At 40.3% G+C, this 26,310-nt stretch overlaps 1 protein-coding gene across 1 annotated transcript; it reads right to left on the reverse strand.

Moving 5' to 3' along the window:
• Nucleotides 1-901: 901 nt before the first annotated feature.
• On the reverse strand, nt 902-26,004 carry TKT (transketolase). The gene is made up of 14 exons (XM_026102820.2): nt 25,695-26,004; nt 20,248-20,365; nt 18,583-18,696; nt 17,770-17,867; nt 15,966-16,157; nt 14,912-15,030; nt 13,050-13,243; nt 12,230-12,394; nt 10,805-10,961; nt 7,175-7,305; nt 5,708-5,791; nt 5,436-5,529; nt 3,638-3,760; nt 902-1,202 (listed from the first exon to the last, which is right to left on the reverse strand). The coding sequence occupies exons 1-14, from the start codon at nt 25,799-25,801 to the stop codon at nt 1,015-1,017; spliced, it is 1,884 nt and encodes a 627-aa protein (XP_025958605.1). The 5' UTR covers nt 25,802-26,004; the 3' UTR covers nt 902-1,014.
• Between the last annotated feature and the right edge of the window lie 306 nt (nt 26,005-26,310).

Raw genomic sequence — 26,310 nt, forward strand, 5'->3', positions numbered from 1 at the left:
AGTTCCTGCTGTTCCTTCAGATCCTTCTTCTTGAGTCCATCTCAGCATTTGAAATGCTCCTGCCTCTTGCCCAACAGCAATGCTGTGATTCTGGTCTCCCTTCTTACCCTAGTTGTAATACTGCCCAAGCACTCAAAAATATCATCATAGTTCTTAAGTTCTTAAAATATGATCATAGTTCTTAAGAAGAGTATCTGTCCCCTTAAATAACCACAAGGCTCACATGAGCTACCATTCTCCATGGCCAGCAAGCCCTCCCAGAGCTGAGGGCTCACCATTCCTACAGCCCTGTTGGTCCTCTACCTTCCTCTGTTTGCTCCCCAAGAGCTGGTGCATCTCTTTCCACTACACTCACATTACACAGCACAAAGAGTCGTCCTCCTTCCGTTTTAAGTGTCTGGGGGCAGTACAGAAAGGAAGAACTGAAACAAAGGCATTAGCCACCCTCTTCCTGCAACACATATTCCTGCTTTTCATTATCCCATCCAGTGCCTCACGTTTCTATCCAGAAAAGGGGCCAGTGAGCTCTTCTGGCAGTAAGGGAAGAATTCCACTTTTCACCCAACTTCCCTCCAGACAGGATTTTAATCTTCAGCAGTAAGTTGGACCAAACATCAAACAAAGATGTTACTCAATTCACTATGTCCATTACACAATTTCCCTGCTGAAGCATAGCCCACTTGGACCTTACAGCAAACACTCCACCACTTCCAAGCTAGAGCTCATAGTAGGGGAGGACAGTTGCAAGCACAAAACCTTCCTGCTACACAGCAGGCAGACAAAGGACTGCTGCCCACCAGTTTCCAGATAACCTAAAGGTCTCTTTCAATGACTAACAACACGCAGACATTACTCCCCTACATTAAATCCTATGGAGAAAAAAAGATTTAAAAAACAGAGGTTTTTTTAAGCTGGTATTTTTATTAGAACTCTCTACATAATGCACCTTTGCCTTAAACTTACAGTACTTCTCTGAACACTGCTTTTCTGTAACACAGCATGAGATGCTTCAAACTACTCCGCATTTCTTGATTTGGACACTGCCACCTTAACAGCTTGCATAATGGCATCTTTATCAATGCCAAACATCTTCAAGAGCTCAGCTGGCTTCCCGCTGCGTGGTACGTGAGATACAGCCAAGCGATTAACTGTGATACCAGGCTCACCCACTACAGCAGCGCACACTGCTTCTCCAATGCCACCTGTGAAAAGAAGGACAAACACCACATACAGGTTGCTTCTACAGACAATAGACTACTTTTATATCAAATCCAAGAATGCAAAAGACTCCAGGGGTATATCACAGGTTTTTCCCTGTTTACAAGCTCAGTGCTGTAACAGCTCTCTGAAAGGGTGGACTGCTATTGAGAGAGCATCTAGGAGGGACAAATGGGGCCAGGATGCCAGTCGCAGAGGCTGCAGAGTCAGAGAAGCAAGTCTAACACCCTGCTCTAACATAGATTTCTGCTGTGCTTGTAGCCAGGTCAACAAAATTTTAAAGGCATTTAAAAATTTGTATCTGATCAGAAGTCAATGTGAGTTAAACTCCCAATTCACATGCTTATGAGAAACATCAGTCATAATATACCTCTGAGTCCCCCATTTGTGAAAGGAAAACAATACCCTATTTCACAGGCATTCTGAGGACAACTAGCCTGACATTTCTTAAGTACTTAAAGACTGGCAGTAAGAAACATACGTCTAAAGTGCATAAAATTGTCATGAATCCCTAAACACTTCAGCATTGGTCACCAAGAGCCAAGTTTAAAAATATATTTAAACTATGGCATATTTGCAAACGTACTTAAGGAACTGAATGTCTCAATTCCCACCAACCTCACAGCATTTAACTGTGCTACCTTTTTACAACTTCTGTACTTCCTATTGGGCACCTGAGTTACTTAATGTATACATGACCTTTGCACATGGCTCAGCTCAAACTGAGGCACAACCAGTCACAGGGACAAGGGGGTGCAATGGGGAACTGTGTGGCAGCACAAGAGATGCTGGAGGCAGGAATACTAGGGAAGAAAACACAGGGCTGGTGTCAGCAGCATGTGCTCCGAGACTCCTGGCAGGAGAGACACCTCAGTGCTGCACTGCCCTTGGGGTGTGCCCAGGAACACAGTGCTTTTCCCAGCTCAGGGCATGGTGTGACTTAACCGGTCAAATTCACTGTCCAGCCAGAGGCACTTCTATGGATATGGCTGGTAAGATTAGTGATGTGGGCTTGTGATGAATGTACACTTGACCTTTCTTAATTGCATCATATAGACAGCTGTGCCAGTGTAAATCATGTGTTCATCACTTCTGAGTGTGATGATATTGCCGTCTTGCAAATCTACAGTAAAATATTTGTCTAGAGTTGAAAAAGAAGCTAGAGTATGACAAAGTTCAGTGATGCTACCACCATCCATGGTCTGGAACAAAAGTATGATGTAACTAGCACTTATGGTAATGCCAGCTCACCTCAGGTGCCTGGCAAGACTGGTGCTCACCTTAAAGTAGGGTAACATTCCTCTCTCTAGGACTAACTCCCTGTAACAATGCCATAGTTCACAGCTGCCCCTCTGCTAATTTCTCCATCCCCCCAAGAGGAGCAAGCCTGACACACAATTTACAGCAGCTGCTGTTTGCATAAGGGCTCACCCTCAGAGGACATGTTTGCATAGGCAAGCCACTGAAAACCTGTGCAAACAAAATATGCCAGAGAGCAAGAGGCAGCAGAGTGGTTGAGCAGATGATCAACTGCTGAACTGAGGACCTGCGGAATCCTGCCAGGGATCATCAGAAGCAGGAGAGAGTTATTTTACCCATGAAAATAAAATCCTGGTGCAGAAACTGGGGGAGTTTTATAGAAACTGCTTTGCTTCTCCTGCATAGCATTTTTAGCTGAGGATTTATTTGCAAATGATCTTAAATTCCTGCTTGCGTATGTATATGCGCTTTTTTTTCTTCTTTCTTTCTCTTAGCTTAAAAACACTACCAAACACCAGCAAAATTCTGAAACAGCCCATTAGCAGATGAGATCATGGAACAAAAAGAGGCCGGTGAGGATGCATGAAGCTCTGTTTCTTCACAGGCTCTGATCTGCTCTATTACAGTTGTGGCAAACTAACTTAGGAGAAGCAAGACAGTGTAATTTATCCCCGAGTGACTGTTGGAACTGCCAAAACCATTCAACTTAAAGCAACTTGGAATCAAGCTTTTGGACATAGGGAAAACTTCAGAAAAACATACAGCAATGGTCTCTCTTGTAATTTAACAAGTTGCAGAACAGCTGCTGTAAAGCCAATCTGAGTGCATTCTGTGCAGAATCTCTGCATCACAGCTGGAATTTGTGGTCTCATGGGGAGCAAAACTCAAGATTTCACTTAGCCCACACAAAGAAGGGCACGCAAAGCCAAATGAATCATAAAGGCAGTCCTGATTAACCTATTACCTTAGGAAACTTTCAACATTTGGTGTCAGCTTATAATCATGGTGGCAATGGAAAAGGCTAAAACCTCTCTTTTGTTTCAACTGAACCACAACATGAGGCCTGATACTTCTCTCTCCGGTCAGGAGGAAGCTGAGAGCCTCCACCCAGCCCCTGGGGGCTTCTTGTGTGGACTATGACTTCCTGGACTCAGCTCACCTTCATGGTAATGGTCCTCAACAGTGATGATTCTGCCTTTGGTCGCTCTTGCATTTTCAAGTATTGTTTTCTTATCCAGGGGTTTTATAGTGAAGGGATCAATCACACGTATGAAAATTTTTTCTGCAAAAGTAGAATGAAGTTATTTCCAACATAGCCTTGGAGAATGCAGAACAATGAAAATGGTACAAGGCAGCCCCTAGAATCTTCTAAAGTGATTCTGAAGATTATCTCTACTAACTCGCAGGTGTTTTTACTAATGGCTTGACTACCACAGAATCCAAGTAATCCTAACCTTTGTATGTATTCTCCCTTCATGAACCCTGTGAGGTAGTAATATTCATCCATTTCACGGACAAAACTGAGGCAAAGAAGCTTTGGGTAAGTGACTCCACGTCACTACAAGTGCTCACTAGCAAAGCCGAAACTTCCCGTGGCTTTCCCACAGGTAAGAATGGAAGCTAGCCACGAGGATATCCTTCCTGTTAAGGCTGTTAGTCACATTTCTCCGCACCGAGCTTCATTTTACCTTTAACTTTATTGTTAAGTCAAACACAATTCCTTCCCATTTCTTTATCTGTAGACCTCATCAGTGAGCATTTTGAATCCTTCACTTCAGGCTGCTCCCCTAGCAGGTGTGCATGTTTGAATTGCCCCAGCCTTCATAGCAGCGCCCTTCAAGTAGGCCATGAAAAGACAGAATTTGTCCTGCTACCAGGCAGGCCCAGATTGCTTGTTAAAACTACATAAAAATCATGATTGTTTATAAGGAATAGCAAATTACGTGAGCTTTTGTCTGATCTCGGCTAGCTGAATACGGATTCAACTCTTACTTAACATAGAGAAGCCTAAGGCCTAGTCTACCTCCTACCATTTATCCACCACTCCAAGAAGCTACTTCAGCATCAGGAATTGATATAACACAGACAAACCCTCTGGTAGACTATGTTGACACATTTGTATCTGACAGCTATTTAGCAGTAAGCCTGATGGCTCAAGGTCATGACAGAATATCTAGATAGAGCACGCAAAGCTACCCCTAAGCCACCTACACCATTAATTGTATTACCTCTTAATATTTGTAATCTCTTCCTGGGTATAGGCTACTGACTCACAGATGGATTTTGCTGGTTCTTTTCTCTTCTTATTTCACTGAAGGATTTTTGTTTTCTCTATGAGATAAGGTCTGTGCATTTGAGCACAATCACAGGATTATTGCCTCCCACACTAGTTAAATGTTGATACATTCATTCAAAATCAAGTTAGCAGTGAACCATACCTACACACAGGCACTATGTACTGACAATACCGCGTAAAAGTGCAGAGTTTTGTGGTTCAACTGACAAGTTGTATTTTGTTAACTGGCTGCAACCTGATTGGATTCTGTCATGTCAGTACCCCAGCCTGCCTGGACAATATGCCAGGGAAAGATCACTCCTATCTCTTACATTCTTCCTCTAAGATTCTGCCTACAAGGCAAATTTAAGAGACAGGATAGAAGTCGAAGCAGAACTTTGATCTGACCAGTTTGGCAATTTTCACAGTTACTGATGCCACTAAGCTAACTAAAACCTACTCAATCAGGTAAGATTGGCAGATATATACTACATTGCACTGTATCAGCTAACAGGTGACCAGCTGCCTGTAACACTTTCATTAGTCAATGTTTACCAGTACAAAGGGTGAGCAGTTAGACTGACTAGCATTGATTTCTTTGCTGTGTTGAATGACAAAAAAAAAAAAAAAAAAAAAAAAAAAAAAAAAAGAAAGGAGGGGGCCAACTCCCCAATCTGATCACCTTTTCTCAGCTGCTCTGCTGCAGCCAGAGCCTCATGCAGAGTCACTCCTGCTCCTATCACAGTCACTTGGTCATCCTTACCCTTCAGAACCACCTGCAAGAAAATGTTTCCATGTATTTTTAAATGTTATTGACAGCAATATTTCTAACATTTTTGGAGATTTAATTAAAAAGATCGAGTCCTTGGTGTTAGAATGCTTTAGAAGGAAAAAAGCTTTTAGAGAAGCTTGGCGTATTTTTCCTGATTCTATGATTCTCTACGCAATATTTACCTTCGCCTGTCCAACATGGAAATCCTCATTGTTGTTATAAATGACAGCATTTTCAGGACGACTGGTTCTTATGAAACAAATACCCTGTTTACAAAGTAAACATGCCACAAGTTACAAAAGCAGAAAGGTGCTGACATTCTAGTGTATAAACTCAATGAAAAAAAATAAAGCAAAATTACTTTTTCCAGTTGTCTGTTTTTAATCCTTCCATGTTATATCAGGTTCTACTGTTTTCCTCCTGCTCCCCAAATTCTCATTAGAGCACTAGTGCTTTTTCAATAGCTGGTTGTTTCAGATATTACAATACAGTTACCCTCTTTTTAAAGTGCACTGGTAATTTATAATCTTTCTGATTCCAAGATCATCACTTCTCTTTTGTTCTCTTCTGGAAACGGAGAATCCTACTTGAGTTAATTAGGATCTTAAAGCTTTGCCATATGTCTGCAAAATTTCCTCTAGAAGCTTTAAAGCAAAAGAAGAAATGCTTAGCTGAAAGCAAAGGAATTGGCTTTCCATCAGTTAATATCCATATGCCCTTCCAAAAGAAGTAACAAACCACTGCTTAAGTCTAACCTCTCCCTCATAGTTCTTTACATTCCCTTTCTCTGTTTTTTTCCTCATCTTTTTCCACAGACCACTAATCACATTTCTTACATACCAAATTTCCATACTCCTTTACATAAAAGTCATACTAGCAAGACAAATTTTTAAGATTATTTGTTCCTTGTTCAAGGTAAATTCCTATGGAAGCCAGGAGAAGTACCAATCAAGGAGGGGCTTAAAGGATCCAGCCGACACTACCGTTGGTGTTTGATCATCACTATGCCAAATTTAGCTGAAGGTGGATAGGAGAAATCAGACAATCACAGCTACATGTGAAGTCTTAGTCCTCTTAGGACATAGTCCAGTTTAACCACAATCCATCATTATCAACAGGGGAGCAAAAGATGACCAGTGAGGGTGCTAACTGGTAAAAGAACCTGTTCTCATTAGCTCCAAAAAACAGAAACTGCCTTAGGCCAGTAGGGGATCCAATTCCTGAACTTTCATGTATATAGCCTTTGATTATCAAAATCCTGAAGCTAAATTTCTCTTTCCATATCCACCTTCAAATATGGTCTGGGAGAATATCATAGTAAAGGTGTACTTACTGCAAGTTTGCCAAGTACCAACAAGAGAGTTACACTTGCATTTATTTCTGAGATGATTTAGACCCAACCTGCAATCACTGTATAATCATTTACATTTCCCCAAATTTGGCCCACAGTGCCCCAAACTATTCACTCGACACTAGCCTGGACTGAATGCTTGCAACCTTTCTATGCAAAGAAAACATCCCACTGCCACGGTGGAGCCTTTAAAACAATTTATGTGGGTAGAGGCATGCAAGAAACATGCCAGCAGCAACAAAAAAGTACAAATAAATCAAAATATTATTCTCTGGCTCAGAAATATTGTGATACGAACCTTGGTGTTGGCAGCTATTTCCACTGCTTTTTCAGTAGCTACAGCATCGCTAGGGTAAAAGACAGTGGCATTGGGAACAGCCCGAAACATGCATAGATCCTCCAGTCCCATCTGAGATGGCCCATCCTCACCTAAAAATTAAAAGAATTTTTGGTGATTACTCAATATAGCAGTCAAGTTCAATGTAAAACAGAAATATATATAAAATCAGGCACACACAGGACATGCAAGTCTACCTGCTTGAGAATAGAATCATCTTCTCCTTAAACTTGGAACCTTCTAAATAGTAAATAAAGACAGAAAGAGACTAAAAAGAAAGAGAACTAGGGTTAAAAAGAAAAAATGAAAATAAAAGGCAACAATAAAACAACACAAAAGGAAAACAACCAAAATAAGAAGGGTACAGATATAGGAGGAGGAGGGTCACACGGTATCTGAGCATCTTCAGATTTACATGTACTAAGGTTGCACAACCAAAATGTATACTCAGGTCGGTGCTGTTACTCTAGATTTAAACTGCTGGAAATGTGAAAGGAGAATTGCATGTGTTCTATCAGAAACAGAGAGCCTATTTGGTACAACTACTCAAATTTTTAGGCTCACTTCAAGATTAAATGAAGGGTACACATATTTTAATAGTATAAAAAGTCTTTTTAAAAGAGTAATAGGGTATACATATCGTTCATTTAACTGCTCAAGCACCAGATAGCATAAATTGCAGATCTATAAAAAGAACTGTTAGCCAGAACATGTGCTGGAAGCCATGATTTTCCATAGTTAAAGAGGAAAGGACCACAACCCTCCCACAATGGTCTTATGTAACGGTGCTTTGGGAACAGCACCATTCCAAACTAACCATGCAAAGAGTTTTGAATTCAGTCATGTCACAGCCTGCAGAGCAGAAGCAAGGCAATAAGCCTTCCCACATGCACCCACTACCTGTTACTCAAGAACGACAAGTTCACGAGGAAGGAGGAAAGTATTTTCATACGAGGAGCACAAAACCCTGAAGAGCTTTAAACATATCAAAGAAATCAATCAATAAGCTGCCACTACACATTATTAATAAAGTAGGCATGAACCAGGAAAAAGGGAGTCTCATCTTTCAGTCATGACATGCAAAAAAATTCTCTAAGTCACTGTTTTTAAATCTGTATGCACTCTGACTGAATAAGACTTCAGTGGGAATTCTTCCTTTCTTGAAAGTATCCAGACAAGCTATATGTAGAATAAAAGTGAAATTAGGGAGAACAAAATTAACAGGCATCTGAATCAGAACCTGATACAGGGTACTATACTACTTATGCTTGTCTGTTCCACTTCTGCTAACGTGGTGCCAATAATAATAATACTATTAGCATTTGCAGTCCATCTTGTACATAGCATCTATAACATGCTAGTAGTAATTGACAGACAAGAACTAGACTGAGTTCTGCCCCAAGTGTATCCATATGAAATCCTGATATACATATTTTTTAGCATAACGCAGGTCAAAAGATCATTTTTATTACACTCGCAAAACCTACATTATAGTTTAAACAAAAAATGTGATTGCTTAATGTGAGCAGTATCAAATGACTATAATATTAAAATTGGTTGTCTAAATAACAGATATTTGTTTCTGATGGGCATCCATTGTGATTTTTTTTTCCTTTGTATGTTCATTTTGGCAAATACAGATTTTCCTTTCTCCTCTTATGGCCTTGAAAACATACTTAATGTTTTAATAGAAATTTTGATCCCTTAGCTACTGTTCGTGTATAAGTAAAAATAGTTCAAAAGGACATTGTGATAGTTCTCTCTCATACATTTTACAGGCCCAATTTTCAAAACAGCAAAAGCCCTAGTCTACCTAAAACTGCCACATAAATCTTTGATTTTCACCACAGACCTAGTTCAGATTCTGAATTCTTTGCAAGTCTGAAGTTCTAATAGGAAGTATACTTATTTCATACCCTTCTATTTAAAATTGAATTTTCAAACTGCTAAAGAATTTCTCTAAAGTATTCTCTTTTACAATCTTGTTGCAAAACTTAGGGCTCAAAGGCTTTTTTTAAAAAACAGAGCTGAAGTCCAAATCAGATTTGTAACTCAAACAGCTTTATAAATCTAACTATGCACTTCCCAATCACAGCCCCAGCAGAACATTTGAAATGCTGAAAACTGAAACTTGAAAGTGTAGTTTTTGGAGAAATTCAAATACAATTCAGGTAACCCAAACGAACTGCATCTTCTCAAATGAGCAGAGACCAGAGCTATAATTGGCTTTTGCACCAATACCCTTTGCTGCTTCCTAAAAGATTTAAACTGGATTGAACTACGGATTGGACTATGAAGAGGTGGGAGGACTGACTTTAAAAAGAAAAGAGGCTTGGAACAGAATCCCTACCTTAATGACATACACAAGCCATAATCTGATACACTCTACTTACAGCCTCCACTACTAAAGCATACCCTATACCACTGTAGGCTCTGGATCAGACTGTACACGTTTATGAAACATCTATAAATCAGTACAACTTTACCAATATTATAGGCCAAACTACTTTGCTTTAAAAAACAACCTCTTCTCCAAACCATCCTTCTTGCCAAGACTGTTAAATCAACCGAATAACCTATGTATAAAAAGAGCCTTAATTGACCACCTCTGTCAGCTCTCCCCCTTGTTCTCTTTCCCTACAAATGCCTAGCAACTTTTCAAGCGTGAAAATCTACTGGCATTTTCCTTCTTGGTATGCAAGTCTGCTCTTATTTTCATGGGTGATCTTTACGCATTTTATAAAAAAATCTCTCCCTCCCTCAAACCAAAAGCAAAACTCCAATATGATCTGACATGTACCAAGCAGCGATGATGGGAAGCAAAGACTAGAGAAGATATTGCCAAGTTCCTGAATTACATAACAGCTTCACGGTTCCAGTTTCATTAGCACTATGAGGTTTGTTTGTTTGTTTGTTTTTTTAATAAACACATTACACTTTTTTTTAATAAACACATTAACTGTTGCAGTAGTAAGAAACACTGAGATAAGTCAAAGTAATTGTTTCAGATGGATGACTTTAAAAAGCATAATAAAACATATTAATATTTATCAATTGTAAACTGTTTTTGAGATCAGGACAAGAGCACCTGTGTGAGAGTGCCATTACTTTTTCATTTTAGGGACTGGGAAACAGAGCTGGGGAAAGTATGTGTCAACAGCAAAGAGGCAAAGGAACCCAAGCTCCTCATTTCCAACCGAATGCCTTTATACCAGTCTGAATCCTTGTGGAGTAGAAAGGCTTGTAGGGAAAAGTCTTTTTTTTTTTTTTTCCCCCTAAAAAACTCTTTTTAAATCAAGCCAAAATGATACTAGCAAAAAAAAAAAAAAAAAAAAAAAAAAAAAAAAAAAAAAAGCAGAGCAGACAAGCTGAAGAACACTTGAAATCTCTCTCATTCTTTCCAAATGCAGCAGTACGTCTGATAAAAATAAATTACAATCATGACTTCTCCCTATAGACCTTGCCACTTTTATACCATCATAGCTATATTACTGATAGGACCCAAAACACATCAGCAGTTAGTTTTGACTGCGAGAAAGTTAGCACTAAATACACGGAAACTGGTGGTAAGTAGCCACAGGCTGCCCTTACCAATAGAAACACCACAGTGCGACCCACAGAGATTGATGTTACTCTCAGAGATGGCAGCCATACGGATCTGGTCAAATGCCCGGGTGAAGAAAGTGGCAAAGGTGCTGGCAAAAGCAACAGTTCTGTCACGAGTGGCACAGCCAACTGCGATGCTCACCTGGAAAGAGGGAGATTGTACAGGAAAGGTGAATTTGTTATTCATTAACTGTTTCCAAGAGATTATCTGTGGGACTTCTGACTGTGAAACTTTATTCTAGTGAGAATCTCTCAATACAGGTAAAACATCTGTCTCCAGTCTTGCTTCCCTTTCCAAAAAGGAAAGGGAAGCAACTTTCTCTCCCAGTATCTACCCTTCAGCAACTCTTTTACTCCTTGCCTTATCTTCTAACTGTTATTGTTGATCCCTACTGGCAGCTTCTTTTCTTCATCTACTCCAAGCAGCCATTCTGAGAGTTTTAAGACTTATCCCCTTCTTATCTTATTTCTCGGCCTGGATCAAAGGCTTACACTTATCAAAGGACATGATTTTACTACCTCCAGCAGATAGAAACTGTTATCATTAATAAGTGAGGATGGATTTGTCCATGTTATTTGGACCGGTATTTACTAAAAAAGCTCTTCTTCAGCAAGATGGAGAGTAGAACACCACCATAAAATTGTTTATTGCTAGAATTGCCCCATGCATTTATTTCACACAGAAATCTGTCTGCTCCTCATGGCCAAATTTCTCTCAAGCTGATGTAAATACAAAATGCCTGACTCAAGCTCATGAAACTGTCCTAGCATAAAATTTGCAAGAGACAGCCAGTGGGTTCTTGGGTTATTAATCATTAAAGACAACAGCCAATTTTTGCCTGAATTTATGGCTCTGTAATTTCATTTGCTTCAGTGAACCCATACAGGTGCAACTGAAGATTCAGTCCAGGCTAAGTTACAAAATCTTTTTAGTCCTTTCTGCCCAAATGCCATCAGGTTAATTTTTATTATTTCCCCGTCCTCCTCTTTTTACCCACGTCTAGTGTATAATTCATTGTCATTTTGTGGCATTTCATTTCCTGTGAAAACAGAAAACTAACAAGTCTCTTTGGAGTTAATTCTCTACAAATCATGCTGTGGGACACGCTACTGTTTTTTACATGTTGCCATCTCCATGGCTGTCTGCTAAAATGCAGACAGTATGACCAAAAAAATGTTGGGGGGGGGGGTGGAATTTAGGGAAGAACGATTAGTAGCGTTCCTGTTGTATCATATTTGGAAACACCTGCAACAACTCCATTTTTCCTTAAGCAGTGAACAAAAATTAAACATCTATGAATACCATGTGAGAAGAAAATATTCAAACCTCTCTCTGTGAAGGCTTAGACTGAACAGTCTCAGATTCTGTTGTATAATACCAGTATTTCGTAAAAACAAGCCACTAGTTACCATGTTCTGCTCCGCAATGTAGCATTCAATGTAGCGATTGGGATGTTCTTTCTTAAAAAGTTCCGAAAAGGTGGAGTTCTTTGTGTCTCCATCCAAGGCAATCACTCGATCATTGGCATGGCCCAGTTTTGCAAGTGCCAGACCATAAGCCTTGCGGGTAGCCAGCTAGGAAAGAAAAATAGAGTAGTACAGTTATGCGTTTCTGCTTCTAGAACTTTTTCTTTGCTCCCTTTTCTTGTTTTTCCCCATGAATCTATTCACGCACAATAAAAAAAAGTTAACAGTAGCAAAAATATATATGAGAAAGTTACACACAGAACAAACAAAAAAAGAGAAAATACAGTGAAGCATCACAACACCTATCTGTGTTGAAGACAGCAATTCTCTATCAGTCCAGCTAGGAAATTCTGAAAACCATATCCAGACAGGTCTCTGAAATTAAGCAGTCTCTGAAATCAGCAGGACAATTTCTGCTCCCACTTATCCTACCATGGAAGTTCACCGGACCTTGTAGAGCTACTTTAATTTTAAACACAAGTAAAATAGTTTAGATAACTGACACTGATCATGAAATTAAAGAGTGATTTGAATCTCCCTATTTTAACATATCCTCCCAAAACCTGGCAAGTTGAGTGTCTATCTGCAGGTCACCCTGCAGGGATATGCTTTTACCAGGATACTGAAAAAAGGAGTGAATGGGAAAGTAGGAGAAATTGTGGCAAGGGATAACGCTGTTAATAACTCTTTCTGCTTTCTGTTAAACAGTATTATACTACAAAGATACTTGACAAACAGTGAGAAGGGGTGAAAAAGGATGTACCTTTTCTCCTACTTTGTAACTTGGTGGAGATGGCATCTTAATGTTTCTAATATTTACTATAGGTGCATCTTCTTCTGGCAGGGCTGGAGAAAGCTTTTTCTTATTTTGGATTTTGTCATCTATTTCCTGAATGACTTGTTCAGCCATGTTTTTAGGAAGGGGCTTTCCATGCCAGCTTTCCTTATCTTCAACACCTGCATATTTAAAATTACATTACAAATAAGAAACAATATAAAAGCTATCAAAGTTTTTATCTGCAGATTTTACTCAGATAAAAGCACAGTGAACGAGAGCATCTAGTACCACGTTCCAAGGAAGAACTTCCTAATTATTTCCATTGTGAAAAATCACAATAACATTCACTTCCATGATGTAAGACACATTTAAACACGCAACAGAAACAGTCAAACTTTATATATTCCGAATAAGCAACCATGCAGGACAACAATCTTCCAGTGACTCCTATGGAAATTGTGTTCAAATTGGCACCTAAAAAAAGTGGCCCATAAATGCATCAAGAACTAAACAGTAAATCAGTGTGAATCATTAACATGAAATTTCAACAGTTAGGTCTAAAGAAACTCACTCATCTCTAAGTTTCAAACCACAGTTAACCAAGCTGTTTAATTCAAACAAGCCCTAAAATTTTACAGCTTTTTTGATTTGAATAGCTTCTGATGATACTAAAGTTTGTGTACTTGGCAGTAACAGCAAAATTGCATCTCTGGCTGATTTTGCTTCGTTGACTTTGAATCTCACTTGCATACTCCAAGAAAAGGCGCAAAGATATTCATTCCTATTTTTAATAATTTTTAGCTGGTCAGAAAGAGGAATTTACGCTCTGCTGCTAAAGCCTGTAGTTGAACAGAATCACAGCAACCCCCACATTCTGAATAGACGCTGAGACCATCTTATGAATACAGTGCTATGTAGCCAGAACACATTTCCTCACCTGCAAGAACCAAAATCATTTTCTTAGCACTAACACTGTTGAGGAGTATAAACAATTTGGAGGACTTATTGCATGACACAAAGGTGGCTCAAATGCACAGGTAAACATCTATCTGCTAGCAATGGCATTTAGTGAATTTCACACCACATGAAAACTACAAGAGGCTCTTAGAGGCACCACAAATTCCAAAACTCCAACAGCTGCAACATATTAAATCATTCTTATGAACTACTGTATCTCAGTGAAAGTTACAAGATCAGATCACATGAAATAATGTGTCATTTGAGACCAGGTACCTTAAATACTACACATCTTATACAGCTTTGCCAAAATTGTAAATGCAGCATCCCTCGGCCTCTGTGCACCTATACTCCTTGGCTGGCAACATGCAGACTCGGCTATTTGTGACACAGGGAGCGGCAAGGAGCTTCTGTAACAAGGTTACTCCCTTCTCTGGCTCAGAGTACTCTGTGTGGGCCTATGGATCAAAAGCAAGCCAAGAAAGTTGCCCCCTATTGCTAAGGCAATTGTCAAGACCAAGTAACACAGTCCGATGCTTCTTTCCCTGGCCTTTTTCCAGAGTAGAAAACACTCTTTAAAAGCAACAACTTAAGTACAGCTGCCAGCAGAGGAAATCCAATTCTGCAAGTGGGATCTATAAAAGTCCAGTCAACATGGAAGTGCATCTAGCTGGGTGATGCAAAGAGCTAAGAGACACGTCTTTGCCTGCTTCCAGCGAAGGACCAATCTAATAAGCTCCATAAGCAGAGGGCAATGAAGGACAAAAACAACAGGGCGAACATCTCAGTTTTCAGATCATATGGAGAGCATGGAAGCGGGATTTAATGATTGCACCTATATTGCAACACCATATACATGTTTGTCTGCAAAGCAATGGATGTTTTATTACCTGATATGCCTTTGCCTTTAAAAGTCTTTGCAATGATAGCAGTTGGCTGATGTTTGGCCTGGCCAAAGGCTTTGCAGAGTTCCTCCACACTGTGTCCATCAACGATGATAGCATGCCAGCTAAGCACACAAACAGATCAACTGTTTCTAAAGGGTTTTAGCAAGTGACACCCTCTGGTAGTTAGTAATAACAATAATGAATAATAATTTAGTTCCAATGCAATGCCTTTTTCAGAAACCCCAAAGATGTCAAAAGCATTAACTAGTATTCTTTTGAGATCATAAAATATTGTAGTCTTCTTTTTATAAGGTGAACTGAGTCACAGACAGCTTAAAAACAGCTACTAGCAAAATTGATAACCCATACATAACCCACTTATCCTAGATATCTTCAGCTATAATAGCTATTTTTAATAACAGCAAATCAGACATCTTAAAAAAAAAATCAATTAAAAAACCACTGAAAACTGATTAAAATCATAAACATGGTCCATAATTTGCATGGCTGCTAAATTATTTGCTAATTGTAAATTTATTATATGTTAAAATTTAAAAGGAAGAGTAAATTAACCTTGAAATATATAATTTTAAAACAAAATAATCCAAAAATCTGACAGACTTTTTTTGTCAAGGATTTCCGTATCCATATGAAAATACACATTTCTAAACTAACTGAAAGCCTATACAAAAAAAATGCAAAGAATTCCCCTAAGAGTAATGTTTTCTATGCCCTTTTTTCTGATCTACTTACTATGACAGTACATACAGGAGACAAAATTATAAATCCTGTATTTGATGTGATAAAAAACTGCTTCAAGATCCTCTAATAAATTTATCTGAGTAAACAGTCTTTTTATTTTTCTTCTAAGCAAAAATTCTGTTGCCCTTCATATTCCTGCTGTACAAACAAAGAGGAATAGCTATCAAGAATCATGAAAGACCATCTTTCTTGGTAATGGTATCTCTTAAGAGTCGAAAGCTCATTTGAAAAATTCTGAAAAGCAAACATACAGTCTCAAAGGAAAGCGCATACTGAACTTCTTCCAGTCACATACCCAAAGGCTTCACAACGTTTCTGGTAGATTTCAACATGATGCTGCAGAGGAGCCGGGTCACTTTGTCCAAGACGGTTAATGTCAAATATAGCAACTAGATTATCAAGCTTGTAAAACCCAGCAAAGGCCATTGCCTCCCAAACAGAGCCTTCAGATACCTCTCCATCCCCAAGCAGACAATACACTCGATAGCTAGAGAAAGAAGTTAAAAAATTAAGATGCTCAGAATTAAATCAAAAGCAAAATCTAATGTTTTACAGTGAAAATGTGCTTTTTTAATTGCAATTCTTGCTCAATGCATTCATCTCAGATGACCCTATGTGAGGCTAGAAAAATTAAGTTAAAATACTTTTTAGCTGTTAAACATGGGGCGGGGGGAAAGATGAAAGATGTTGTACTCCTTTTCGAACCTTTGTCTCGAAGAAAGTCAGGTCTTACTCCTCCTACTACCAGGCCTGAATGAACAGGCCCATTAAACACTGTCACTGTGACTCAGCAAGATCACTGACAATGCATGAAAGGTTATTGTCTCCTTCCTCATTCTGACCATATACTCCCTAGAAGGGCAACCAATAATTTCATTTCAGGAAATTATAGATTGGGGATGGGCTCAACTACACACTAAAGCATGTTGCATACCAAATGTGAGTAGATAGACCACTCGCCCACCTACTGAAGCTTTTTACTTAGGCAAAACTCAGGAGTACTGCCTGATCTCGTCTACAGGATTCAGCTCCTGCATTTTGCCTTCTGTTACCACTCTCTTTTTTGGATGGCAAATCATTGCAAAATTATCATTATCTGTTAAAATTTAAAAGGAATAGTATATTAAACTTGAAATACATAATTTTAAAACAAAACAATCAAAATAGCTGTAAGCCATTAGCCAACAAGCTATCACAGAGTTTTGCTCTGAATCCCATCTATTAAAATACATTCTACAGGACACCTGCCTTTAGCTAAATCTGAACTCTATGCACACAAACTGCTCCCCAGTACTGCATGCAAGACCACCTTTTTTTCTGTCAAGTAACCACTGGTTAGATTTTTTTCCACATGTACCATCTGCTAAACTCTATTAAAATCAGCAAGTCATCTTTCGCTGCAATGATTTCAAGCTAGTGAAGTGTAGGACACATTAACTGGGCAGCCTAGATTTGAATGTACTAGAACTGTCACATAAAATACATCAACTACATCAGGCTATTTTCCTCCTCATACGCATTTGCCTTTAGACATTTACTTTTCTTGTCTGCAGAATAAACAGCAGAAGCGGTCATTCTGGGCTCTGTGGAGTTGAACAGCTCTCAGGTAACGTTTTGGAGCCCAAATTTATGATTCAATAGTGCTATTATTGACCATAATAGTTCCTTATCTAGATCCATGTTCTCCATTATTTGCTGTCTGACTTTGAACAGGCACATCTCTAGTTTGTTTTTTCCCAGTAAGAGGACACATATTGGTCTCAAAATTGCTATCAGTTGCCCTCTGGAAGTTATAGGCTGCTCCACAACTCATTGTCTTCTCTGTTCAGGAACATCACCTTGCAATACTGCCAGTTTACAAAAGGAACAGATGCACCAATTCTTGCTAATCCTTAAATCCTTGGTAGTTTCCCTGGCAATGGCCTTGTAATTATCAAGCTAATAAACTGTTACTTAAAACCTGAATTTGAATTTAGGTTTGGGAATGAAGAACAATAGAAAAAAGGACTTATCTCTGATCGAGATAGGAACGTGATTTCTTTTCACAAAATATTCCCTCCTGAATACCTAAAATCACAAGATTATGAAGAAGGAATTACCTGGCTCTGTCAAAGAATTTGCCAGTGTATGCCATTCCACAGGCAGCACCAAGACCTTGGCCAAGGGATCCAGTAGCTACATCAGTGAATGCTTGTCTCTGAGAATAAAAAGATGATGATTATTTTACAGTTACAAAACAGAGGATCTGAACTCTCATTCATTCCAGCAAGCTTCCAGACAGTGTCCTGCCTGGTATTAAGAGCAGCTTTAGAAAGCGGTTCAACGCATATCCAAATCCAGCTTCTCAGCTATCACAATATAGTGCAAGTCTCTCCAAATCTTGTCCTGCTCCCCCCACCCTTTTTTTTCCCAGCAACGCACCTACCTTGATGATCACAGTGTCACAGGCTAACTAGCCCCACTGAAGGGAGTGGCAACCATGGCTCAGTAATTTCTAAACTGTGCCTTGCATGGCAACAGTTAAGATCTGATGATTCTGTGTAAAGCGTTCCAGTTGAAATAACTTATTGGGCGTGGAAAGACCAACGAGGCAACCAAACTGAATGCAAACTCTCGAAATACTTCAGAGCTTCTTAAAGGACAGAAAAGCCATGCTGGAACTCCAAAAAACCCTATTTAATATGGAAAACTGAGACACAGGACTGTAGGGGATCAACACTAAAGGTCATTTTCGCACAGTCATTCAAACCGGGACACCGAGCCTGCTTTTGAAGCCTTGACATTAACATCATCCTTCTTGTAAGTTGTTCTCTCTCCTGTATTATAGCTGACAACCAAGAGTTGCTGCAAAATACATGTACTTCTTGTTTCACAGAAAACACCATCTTGTATCAAAGGTTATTAGCACTCACTGGGACTGGGTGTCCTTCTAAGACAGAATCAATTTTCCTCAAGTTCAGTAATTCTGCTTCTTGTAGAAATCCAGCCTCTGCCCAAACAGAATACAAAATTGGTGCTGCATGACCCTAGAGAGAAACATAAATTTTAAGCAAAGCACAAGTTTCACAGTATCCTAGTATCAAGTCAAAATTCTACAAAGCTGACAAATCAAACTCTGCAATCAGAGTCTTTTGTCTGCTAAAAAGGGATCAAGTTATAAAACACTTTTAGGGAGCAATGCTCACACTGATGCTTGCTTCCAAGTCCCCTGAGCCCTTGCTTGGAGCATCACAAATAGCTGACTACAGTAACTGGATTTTCTAAGAAAGAATATAGCACTCGAGGGCCATTTAGGATGTCCTCAAGAAAATAAACATTGAAGAGTAAGAAGCTCTGTCAACCAGGTAGATCAAATTGTAAAGGGCAATTGCAGCAGCAAAACAAAAAACTTTGACTCGTTTTGCTTGGGTATCAGTTCCAAGAGCAGAGCACTTCATCCACCAGTAAGTGGATGGATGACCAAGTTTTCTCCCATTAGAACTTCTCCAATAAATACGGATTCAAGGCAAGATGCATTGAGTAATGATAATAAAATTTTGGGCTTCACACACTCGGATCACTGTGGCCAGATCCATCTGGACAACTGCAAAGTAGTAGTCATTTTATAACCAGGGAGTCATTAGGAGTCAATAAAAGCACACGGAGCTTTGAAGCCACTTAGCAACTCTGGGTGGAAATGCTGAATAGTCAGAGAGAGGTAAAGCAAGTATTATGAAGTGATCCTCTCTTATTCCTTTACCACCTCCACATTAATTGCTTGCTCCTCATCCACTTACTTAACTCAGAGAGGCAATCAGAAACATCAAGAGTTACATCCAATGCAACACACATACACCATCAGCTATGTGGTATTACTGTAAGCCACCACGTGAGCTTCATCTGCCATTTTGTCTACAGTTATCTTTTCTGAAGGCCCCTCAGCTGCCCCTATGTCATACGATCGAAACATCCCTGTGATGTGCAACAGCACAATGCAAGAGTGGACAGAAACACTGAGGGCCAGTTAGGAACACTTTTTTTTTTTTTTTTTTTTTAATGTTTTCTGAACCACAGTGGCTTGAGAAGCAGCACAGTACAGGAGCAAACTACCCACTAATCCACCATAACTATGTCCTACAACGCTCCCTGGTGAACTGACAGTAACTAACGTATGCTGTGATGTGACCACAGGCATGACAGTATGGCTGCATTCAACTAGAACAGCACAAAAGCTAACTGTGACTTACTGGTTAGAAAAGAAGTTATACCACAATAAAACAGACTAACATTTCTTGATAAATTTTATAGACAATATAATGAATTTTATTATTTAAAATTAAAACAACACAGTGAATTTAAAGCCTATCAAGACACATCACACAGATTTATTAATTATTTTGGAGTTATGCTACAACTTAACATATTCAAACAGTTGCGGGTTTTGTTTTGTTTTCATTCTGTAATAGACAAATTCCAAGGTCTCAAGTTGTGGAATTAAGTATAAGCAAGTATAAGTCAAGAAAAACAGGTCTATTTAATTCATGGACAGCTCTTTACTACCAGACTGCAACCATATAGTATAACAGTTATGATTTTACCTTTGAGAGAACAAACCGGTCATTGCTGGCATTTCTGGGATCTTGCACTTTGTACCTCATGGTATGGAAAAACAGCACAGACATAATCTCTGCTGCACTGCAACATGATGTAGGGTGGCTACAAGTCAAGACAGACCCAAAATTACCACTTCTGATTAGTGTTTGCTCACAACCTTATCTTTAAAATACCACTTTACCAGTCCCCTATTCCTCAGCATTAAAATACGCACCCTTAAGCATTTTTGATAACCCATCCCATCTACCATTACCCCAATGCCAATTGGCTGTACTCTGTGACAAAAGGAGCCTTGTTATCTAGTCCAAAGTGGATGTTAAAAGACAGGCCCTGGTGACAGATCAAGGACATATCTGTTTGAGCTCTCTGTTCTTCTTCATGCCAAAGAACATCACCCTAATCGGTGGCTGTGAAGCACAGGAAACAATATCCACCACGTGCCTGAAATTATACTGCATTTATCTATCTGAAGGCAAGAAATTCACGCTAATGCAGAGGAAACAAAGCTTTCCACAGTGCTTAAGCCACTCACGGAGCGAGTGATTTTAAAACATGGCATTGTGACTTGTTCAGGCCCCACTGCACAGGTGAGAATTGGTAACACAATACTATTTTTTTTGCAGAAAGTTCTGCAACATTTAGAACTGTATTACGTTAAGTCCCATCCATATTTTTATATTGATTATTTTACCATTAGAGCTGTTAAGATAGAACTAGAATTTTGATTACTAAAGCGGGCATTAAATAACACCTTCCTTGCATTTCATGTTCTATTTAAACTGGATACAGAAATTCAGTGTTCAGTTTATTATTAAAAATATGTTCAGCTACACATTGAAAAATACTAATTTGTTTAATCTTTGGCTAACAGATGGACTAATATTTTCTACATTTATGACTGAGATGAGTTTGTAATACTGAACAAGATGGTATACCAAACATTAAAAAAAATATTTGAGATAGTCTTTCTCTCCCACTGAACTTACTGGGATGATTTTTGCCACATTTTTCAACAGCAGCACAAATTAATACTTCCAGTGTAACTTGGAAATATGCAGGCCCATTTCAGAAGTAACTATGCCATTTAGCAGCATCAAGCAAGAATAAAGTAACATGAGAAGGGTTGTTTCCAGCTCCAGGTGGCAAATGTTGAGTTATTCCAACAAAATGTACATATTTCATTTAAACTATTATAGAAGGGCACACAATTACTTTTATTTATCTACATTACTGCAATTTAAATAATGACCATTGTAGTTCTTATACACCTTGAAGGGATGGCACTACTTGACCACTTAAAGCATCAGCCTTGGATTTCCACTTATGCATTTAGCAAAAGCTTAAAAGGTATGAGAAGGTTTTAGGGTTTTTTTAAGTCTTTATTGATCGTATAAAGTAGCATTTTTCAGATGCTTACTGATGTAAACAGGATCATGACAAGAGTAGGTGCTACTGAGGTACAGGAAAGTGAATGATGAACAGTATGAAGGTGACAACTGCAGAAAACCATACCAGCTTTGAAAGGAAAGTACAATTTCACCACATTTTCTTTTCTGCAAATATCTGATTCTCATCTTTAATGTGATATACTCTGTTAAAACCTTAGAGCCTATTTGTAAAACAGGACCATTTCAGTATTAAAGTATCACATCTCACTTTGTTTTCCACATGTACATTTACCATGCATGTTAGGATTAGACAACACTTTTACTAGAACTTAAATCAGAATATTCTCTTCTGGTAGTAATAATTCCTCCCTCCCACCATTCCCAACAGTACTGTAATATGAGAATAAAAACATGCAAAACACTAGCAAAATACGAATTACGGTTAGTGTCCATCCCTTAGTAAGTACTCACACACAGGGAACCAGAAGAATTAGGTTTAAACCATGGTTCAAACATATTAGTAAATATTTATACATATGAGTTAATCAATAAGCCTTACATGCTTGTTTAAAGCTTTCATTCCTTTAATTTTATTAACTTTATACTTAACCATACTTCTATGAACTCCTGGTCTTGGTAAAAAAAGTTTTAAACAACCTAAAATGGTAGCGTGTGGAAATATAAAGAAAAAAGGTATAAAAATTTAATAAATGACATGAAAATTAAAAAAAATCTCATTAAACTATTGGTTAATTAAATGGCTTACTAATAGAAATTAACCAAAATTTACTTACATATCAGACACCAGAAATCGTTCTAAAATCAACTTCCAGAATTTTGTTTAAATATATCCATCTTAACTAGATCTACTGGTGTATTGATTCATAGTTTTCTGATAAGTTCTGTAACAAGAATTCCTTGTTATGTCTAGGGAAGTGTGCAAGGAATACTCATGGGGGGGCAGGGAGGAATGCAGCAAAGAATCATCTTCATTCTATCCTCACACAATCTTCCACATTTTGTTCATAACTGATGAATAATCTAGAATTTTGAACTTGTGGTCTGACTAATAAGCTTCTTTGTCAGATAGCCTCTACTGAAGAACTATCTTATTTTTGTATATACATCCCTTTAATAAGAAACTAAACAAGACTATATTAAAACTGGACTCCAAAACTGAAATCCTAGATTCTCAAAAACTGACAGCAAAATAACCACTCCAGCATGCAAAAATTTTTTTACTCAACTTCTATTTAAATTAGCTCCATCTACATACTTCTTCTAAAGAGAATCATGTTGGAATGTTACAACGGAATACCAAGTGAAGAACAATGTTAAAAAAACGAAGTAGACCATAATCTATGACAAGTGACAATACTCCATGTTATGAAAATTTAACTGCCTCTTAAGAAATTCTTGCAACTTCCGCTTTTAAGAATGCAATCATCTAATTCTAGGAAGCCAGGCACTGTTTCAAAACTGCAGAAATTTATCAGTAACTACAGATTCCACCAGTTTTGGTCAAAATGTCTGTACTATTTATCTGAAAGAAAAAAAAATCTTCCACGCCCAAAAGCAAGTATGTTCTTAATCTTTGCAACTAACTTGAAATGTCCTAGGCAGGAAAAAAATTGATTAAGTACATAAAAAAATGTATAGTTTACTGATTTTTCCACTGCAGCTGGTAAAGTACTCCTCATATCAAAATTACATATTTGAGCATCTTCAGGATGAGATTACCTGATCTTTTAGCCCTTGTCCTGACAAAGCCTGCATTTGCTTTAATAAAAGTTAATACAGGTAAAGACTGCAAGACCTGGCTTGTCAAATCTACCATCATACCACATTTCTGGCAAAATATGTCACAGTTTACAGAAGTTACTTCCTTGAAATAAGCAGGCAGGTTCTGTGTTGTTTGAAACTCTTTTATTGCAACTAAATTCACTTTTACAAATGACATCTTATTTCCTTAAAAAGGTCAGAGAAAGCATAACTCAATCTTTTATTAACAGTAAGCCTCTATTCAAACATAACTTGCATTCAAACAGCTATCCACTTTCTTACCATATACCAGCACTTGAAGCTAAGCTCACTGTCTCATTCAGGTATCTAAAAAACATAAATCTTAATGCACATCTGTTTTAGAAATGCATGTGACTTGACTAATACTGCAACCAACTGTGAACTCCCTAAGCTTCTTTTTCTTTTCTGTTAGACATATTGCTACATCACCATCTTGGTAGCCAAGTCTTATTAAGTAAGAAAATAAAACCTATCAGCACAGTCTTCCCTCTAGAGCCCATCTTTCATAACCTGCTCACTATCAGGTTGTGTAATAATTTCACACTCTACACAATCCATAAGTAACATCCCAAAATAAGCTATAGCATATATTAATGAAGTATCTTTGTGTAAGAAGTACTCATCACAATTGTAGCATATATGAACCAGGGGGGAAAAAAAGCTTAAGTCAAATAATTTTTACTATTTGCTCATCGGTATGGGAAGAATGGCATTACTATTGAATTTTACAGACAGCAGAAGAGAAAGCAAAGGCTGTACCAAGACCTTTATTCTTTAGTGGCACATCAGACAAAACAGGGAGATAATCATATCTGTAGATAAGACAACTGATATCACACACCTCCTCTGTAGCCACCTTAAAGCACACACTAGAAGCTCAAGACTGAAGCCCCAGCTGTACTAAGTAGATTTAGCCCCATTTTCCCTACCTGTAGTTTCACATAGGCTCATGCAATATTACCTATACACTGTAGCCTTGAAAGAAATCAAAAACTGAAGAGCAACTGTTGGACATCTTGTACTTCTCTCTCCAGACTAGACCAAGCAATCTATGGCCTAGCGAGAGCCCATGCCCAGGGCTGGGCAGGCTGAGAGGCTGCCCTTGTCCCAGCACCGCATTTTGCTGAGAGAACCAGAGTGGCATTTTCACTTGCCATGTGTGAAAGGAATGAGCAAAGTTCACTTTCTGTGTGCTTTGAGAAACACCACACGAGGTAGCCCATGCCAGAAACAAGCTACAGAGTGCAAGCCAATTCAAAGGGAAAGCTTTAAAAGAAAATTTTAGAGACCAGCTTTCTCCACACGAGCCTTAGTATCCTTTAACTTTTTTTTTTTTTTGAAATGCTGCAGCTAGCTTCAAAGATGTCAAAAGGGAGGAAATTGCAGGAAGATGGGATATAAGAGACCAGTATTCTATATTGAAGCACTCGAGTGTTTTATTCAAGCAGAAAAATGGCTTTAATTTTACATGAGCAGAAACGGACTGTCTGCCGAGATTTTTTTCCCGTAGGTACAGCACGATCAAAGGAAGGATAACCCTGGAATCTGCACACATCAGAGCCTAAACTAAATCCTGTCCAGAGGCCTGAATAAACTGCCCATTCGAGACTGCCGGCATTGCACAGATAATCCCACTTGGGCTCACTTGAAATTCTGTGGAGAATTAGTTCCAACTGACGGGCACGGAATGAAAAAGAAACAGTTTGCGCCTCAGGCAAAAAATTCTTTGGTTTTTCAGTCCTGCATCAACTTGGGCCGTCGCGGTTTCCCCCCAGCGCCCGCAGGCGCTGACCCGGCAGGGCCTCCCGAGGGGCGGCCGTTGGGCCCCGAGCGGCCGTTAGGCGCGCGCCCCCCGCCCCCCCAGGGCATGGGGCCGCCATGGCTTCACGTCGAGCAGCGCCCCCCGGTTTCGGGCAGGGCCCGCGGCGCGGCCATGCGTCTCGGGGAGGGTGGACGTGACCCGCGTGGTGCCAGCCCTGCCCCCCGCAGCCTCCCCATCCCTCCGCAGCGCAGACCTACACACACGCCGCCGCCCTCCCGCCGGCGCCCCAGGACCCCCCTCCCACACTCGGTATCCTGTAACGCGGGCGGAAAACGGGGAGGGGGAGGGAATGGGGGTTTCGCCGCGGGAGACCCCGGCGCGCTCCCGGGCAGCCGGCGAGGGAGCGGGAGCCCCCCACCGCGTGCCGCGCTGCGGGAGGGGCGGGCGCACGGCCGCGGCTCGGGCGCGCCCCACTCACCCGGAGCCGGCGGCGGTGGTGGCCTTGATAGAGCTGATGCGGAGGCGGTTGGCCGTGTCCTTGAGGGCCTGCAGGGTCTGCTGGTCGGGCTTGTGGTAGTCCTCCATGGGGCCGGAGCGGGAGCGCCGCGGCAGCAGCGGTGGCACCTCGGGCTGGGCAGGGACGGCGGCGAGGGCTGGGGGCAGCGTGCCGCAGCCGGGCCGTGCGGTGGAGGCGGAGAGGGCGGGAGAAAGAGCGAGCGAGCGCGGCCGCCCCGCCTCCCGCCTCCCGCCGCGGCCCGGCCGCGCACGCCGCCACGGCCGCCCGCAGGAGGGGAGCGAAAGGGAGGGGCGGGGCGGCGCAGCGCGGGAGGGCGGGCGGGGGGCGCCGGCGCTCCCTGGCGGCCCTGCCCGCCACTGCCGCTCGGCGAGAGGCTCCGGGCGGGCCCCGCGCAGGCGCCATGGGCAGCGCCGCTCCCCTCCCCCCCAGGCGCTGAGGGGCAGGAGGCGCCGCGGCCGCCCGGTAACGGCCGCCCTGAGGCGGCGCGTGCCGCCCCGCGGCTCCTCGCTTCCCCGGCGGGGCGGAGGGAACAGACCCTCTCCGTCACGGGGGGCAAAGGGCCCGTGTTACCCCGAAG

The sequence above is a fragment of the Dromaius novaehollandiae genome, chromosome 12 (assembly GCF_036370855.1).
Source record: "Dromaius novaehollandiae isolate bDroNov1 chromosome 12, bDroNov1.hap1, whole genome shotgun sequence".
Taxonomy (NCBI): domain Eukaryota; kingdom Metazoa; phylum Chordata; class Aves; order Casuariiformes; family Dromaiidae; genus Dromaius; species Dromaius novaehollandiae.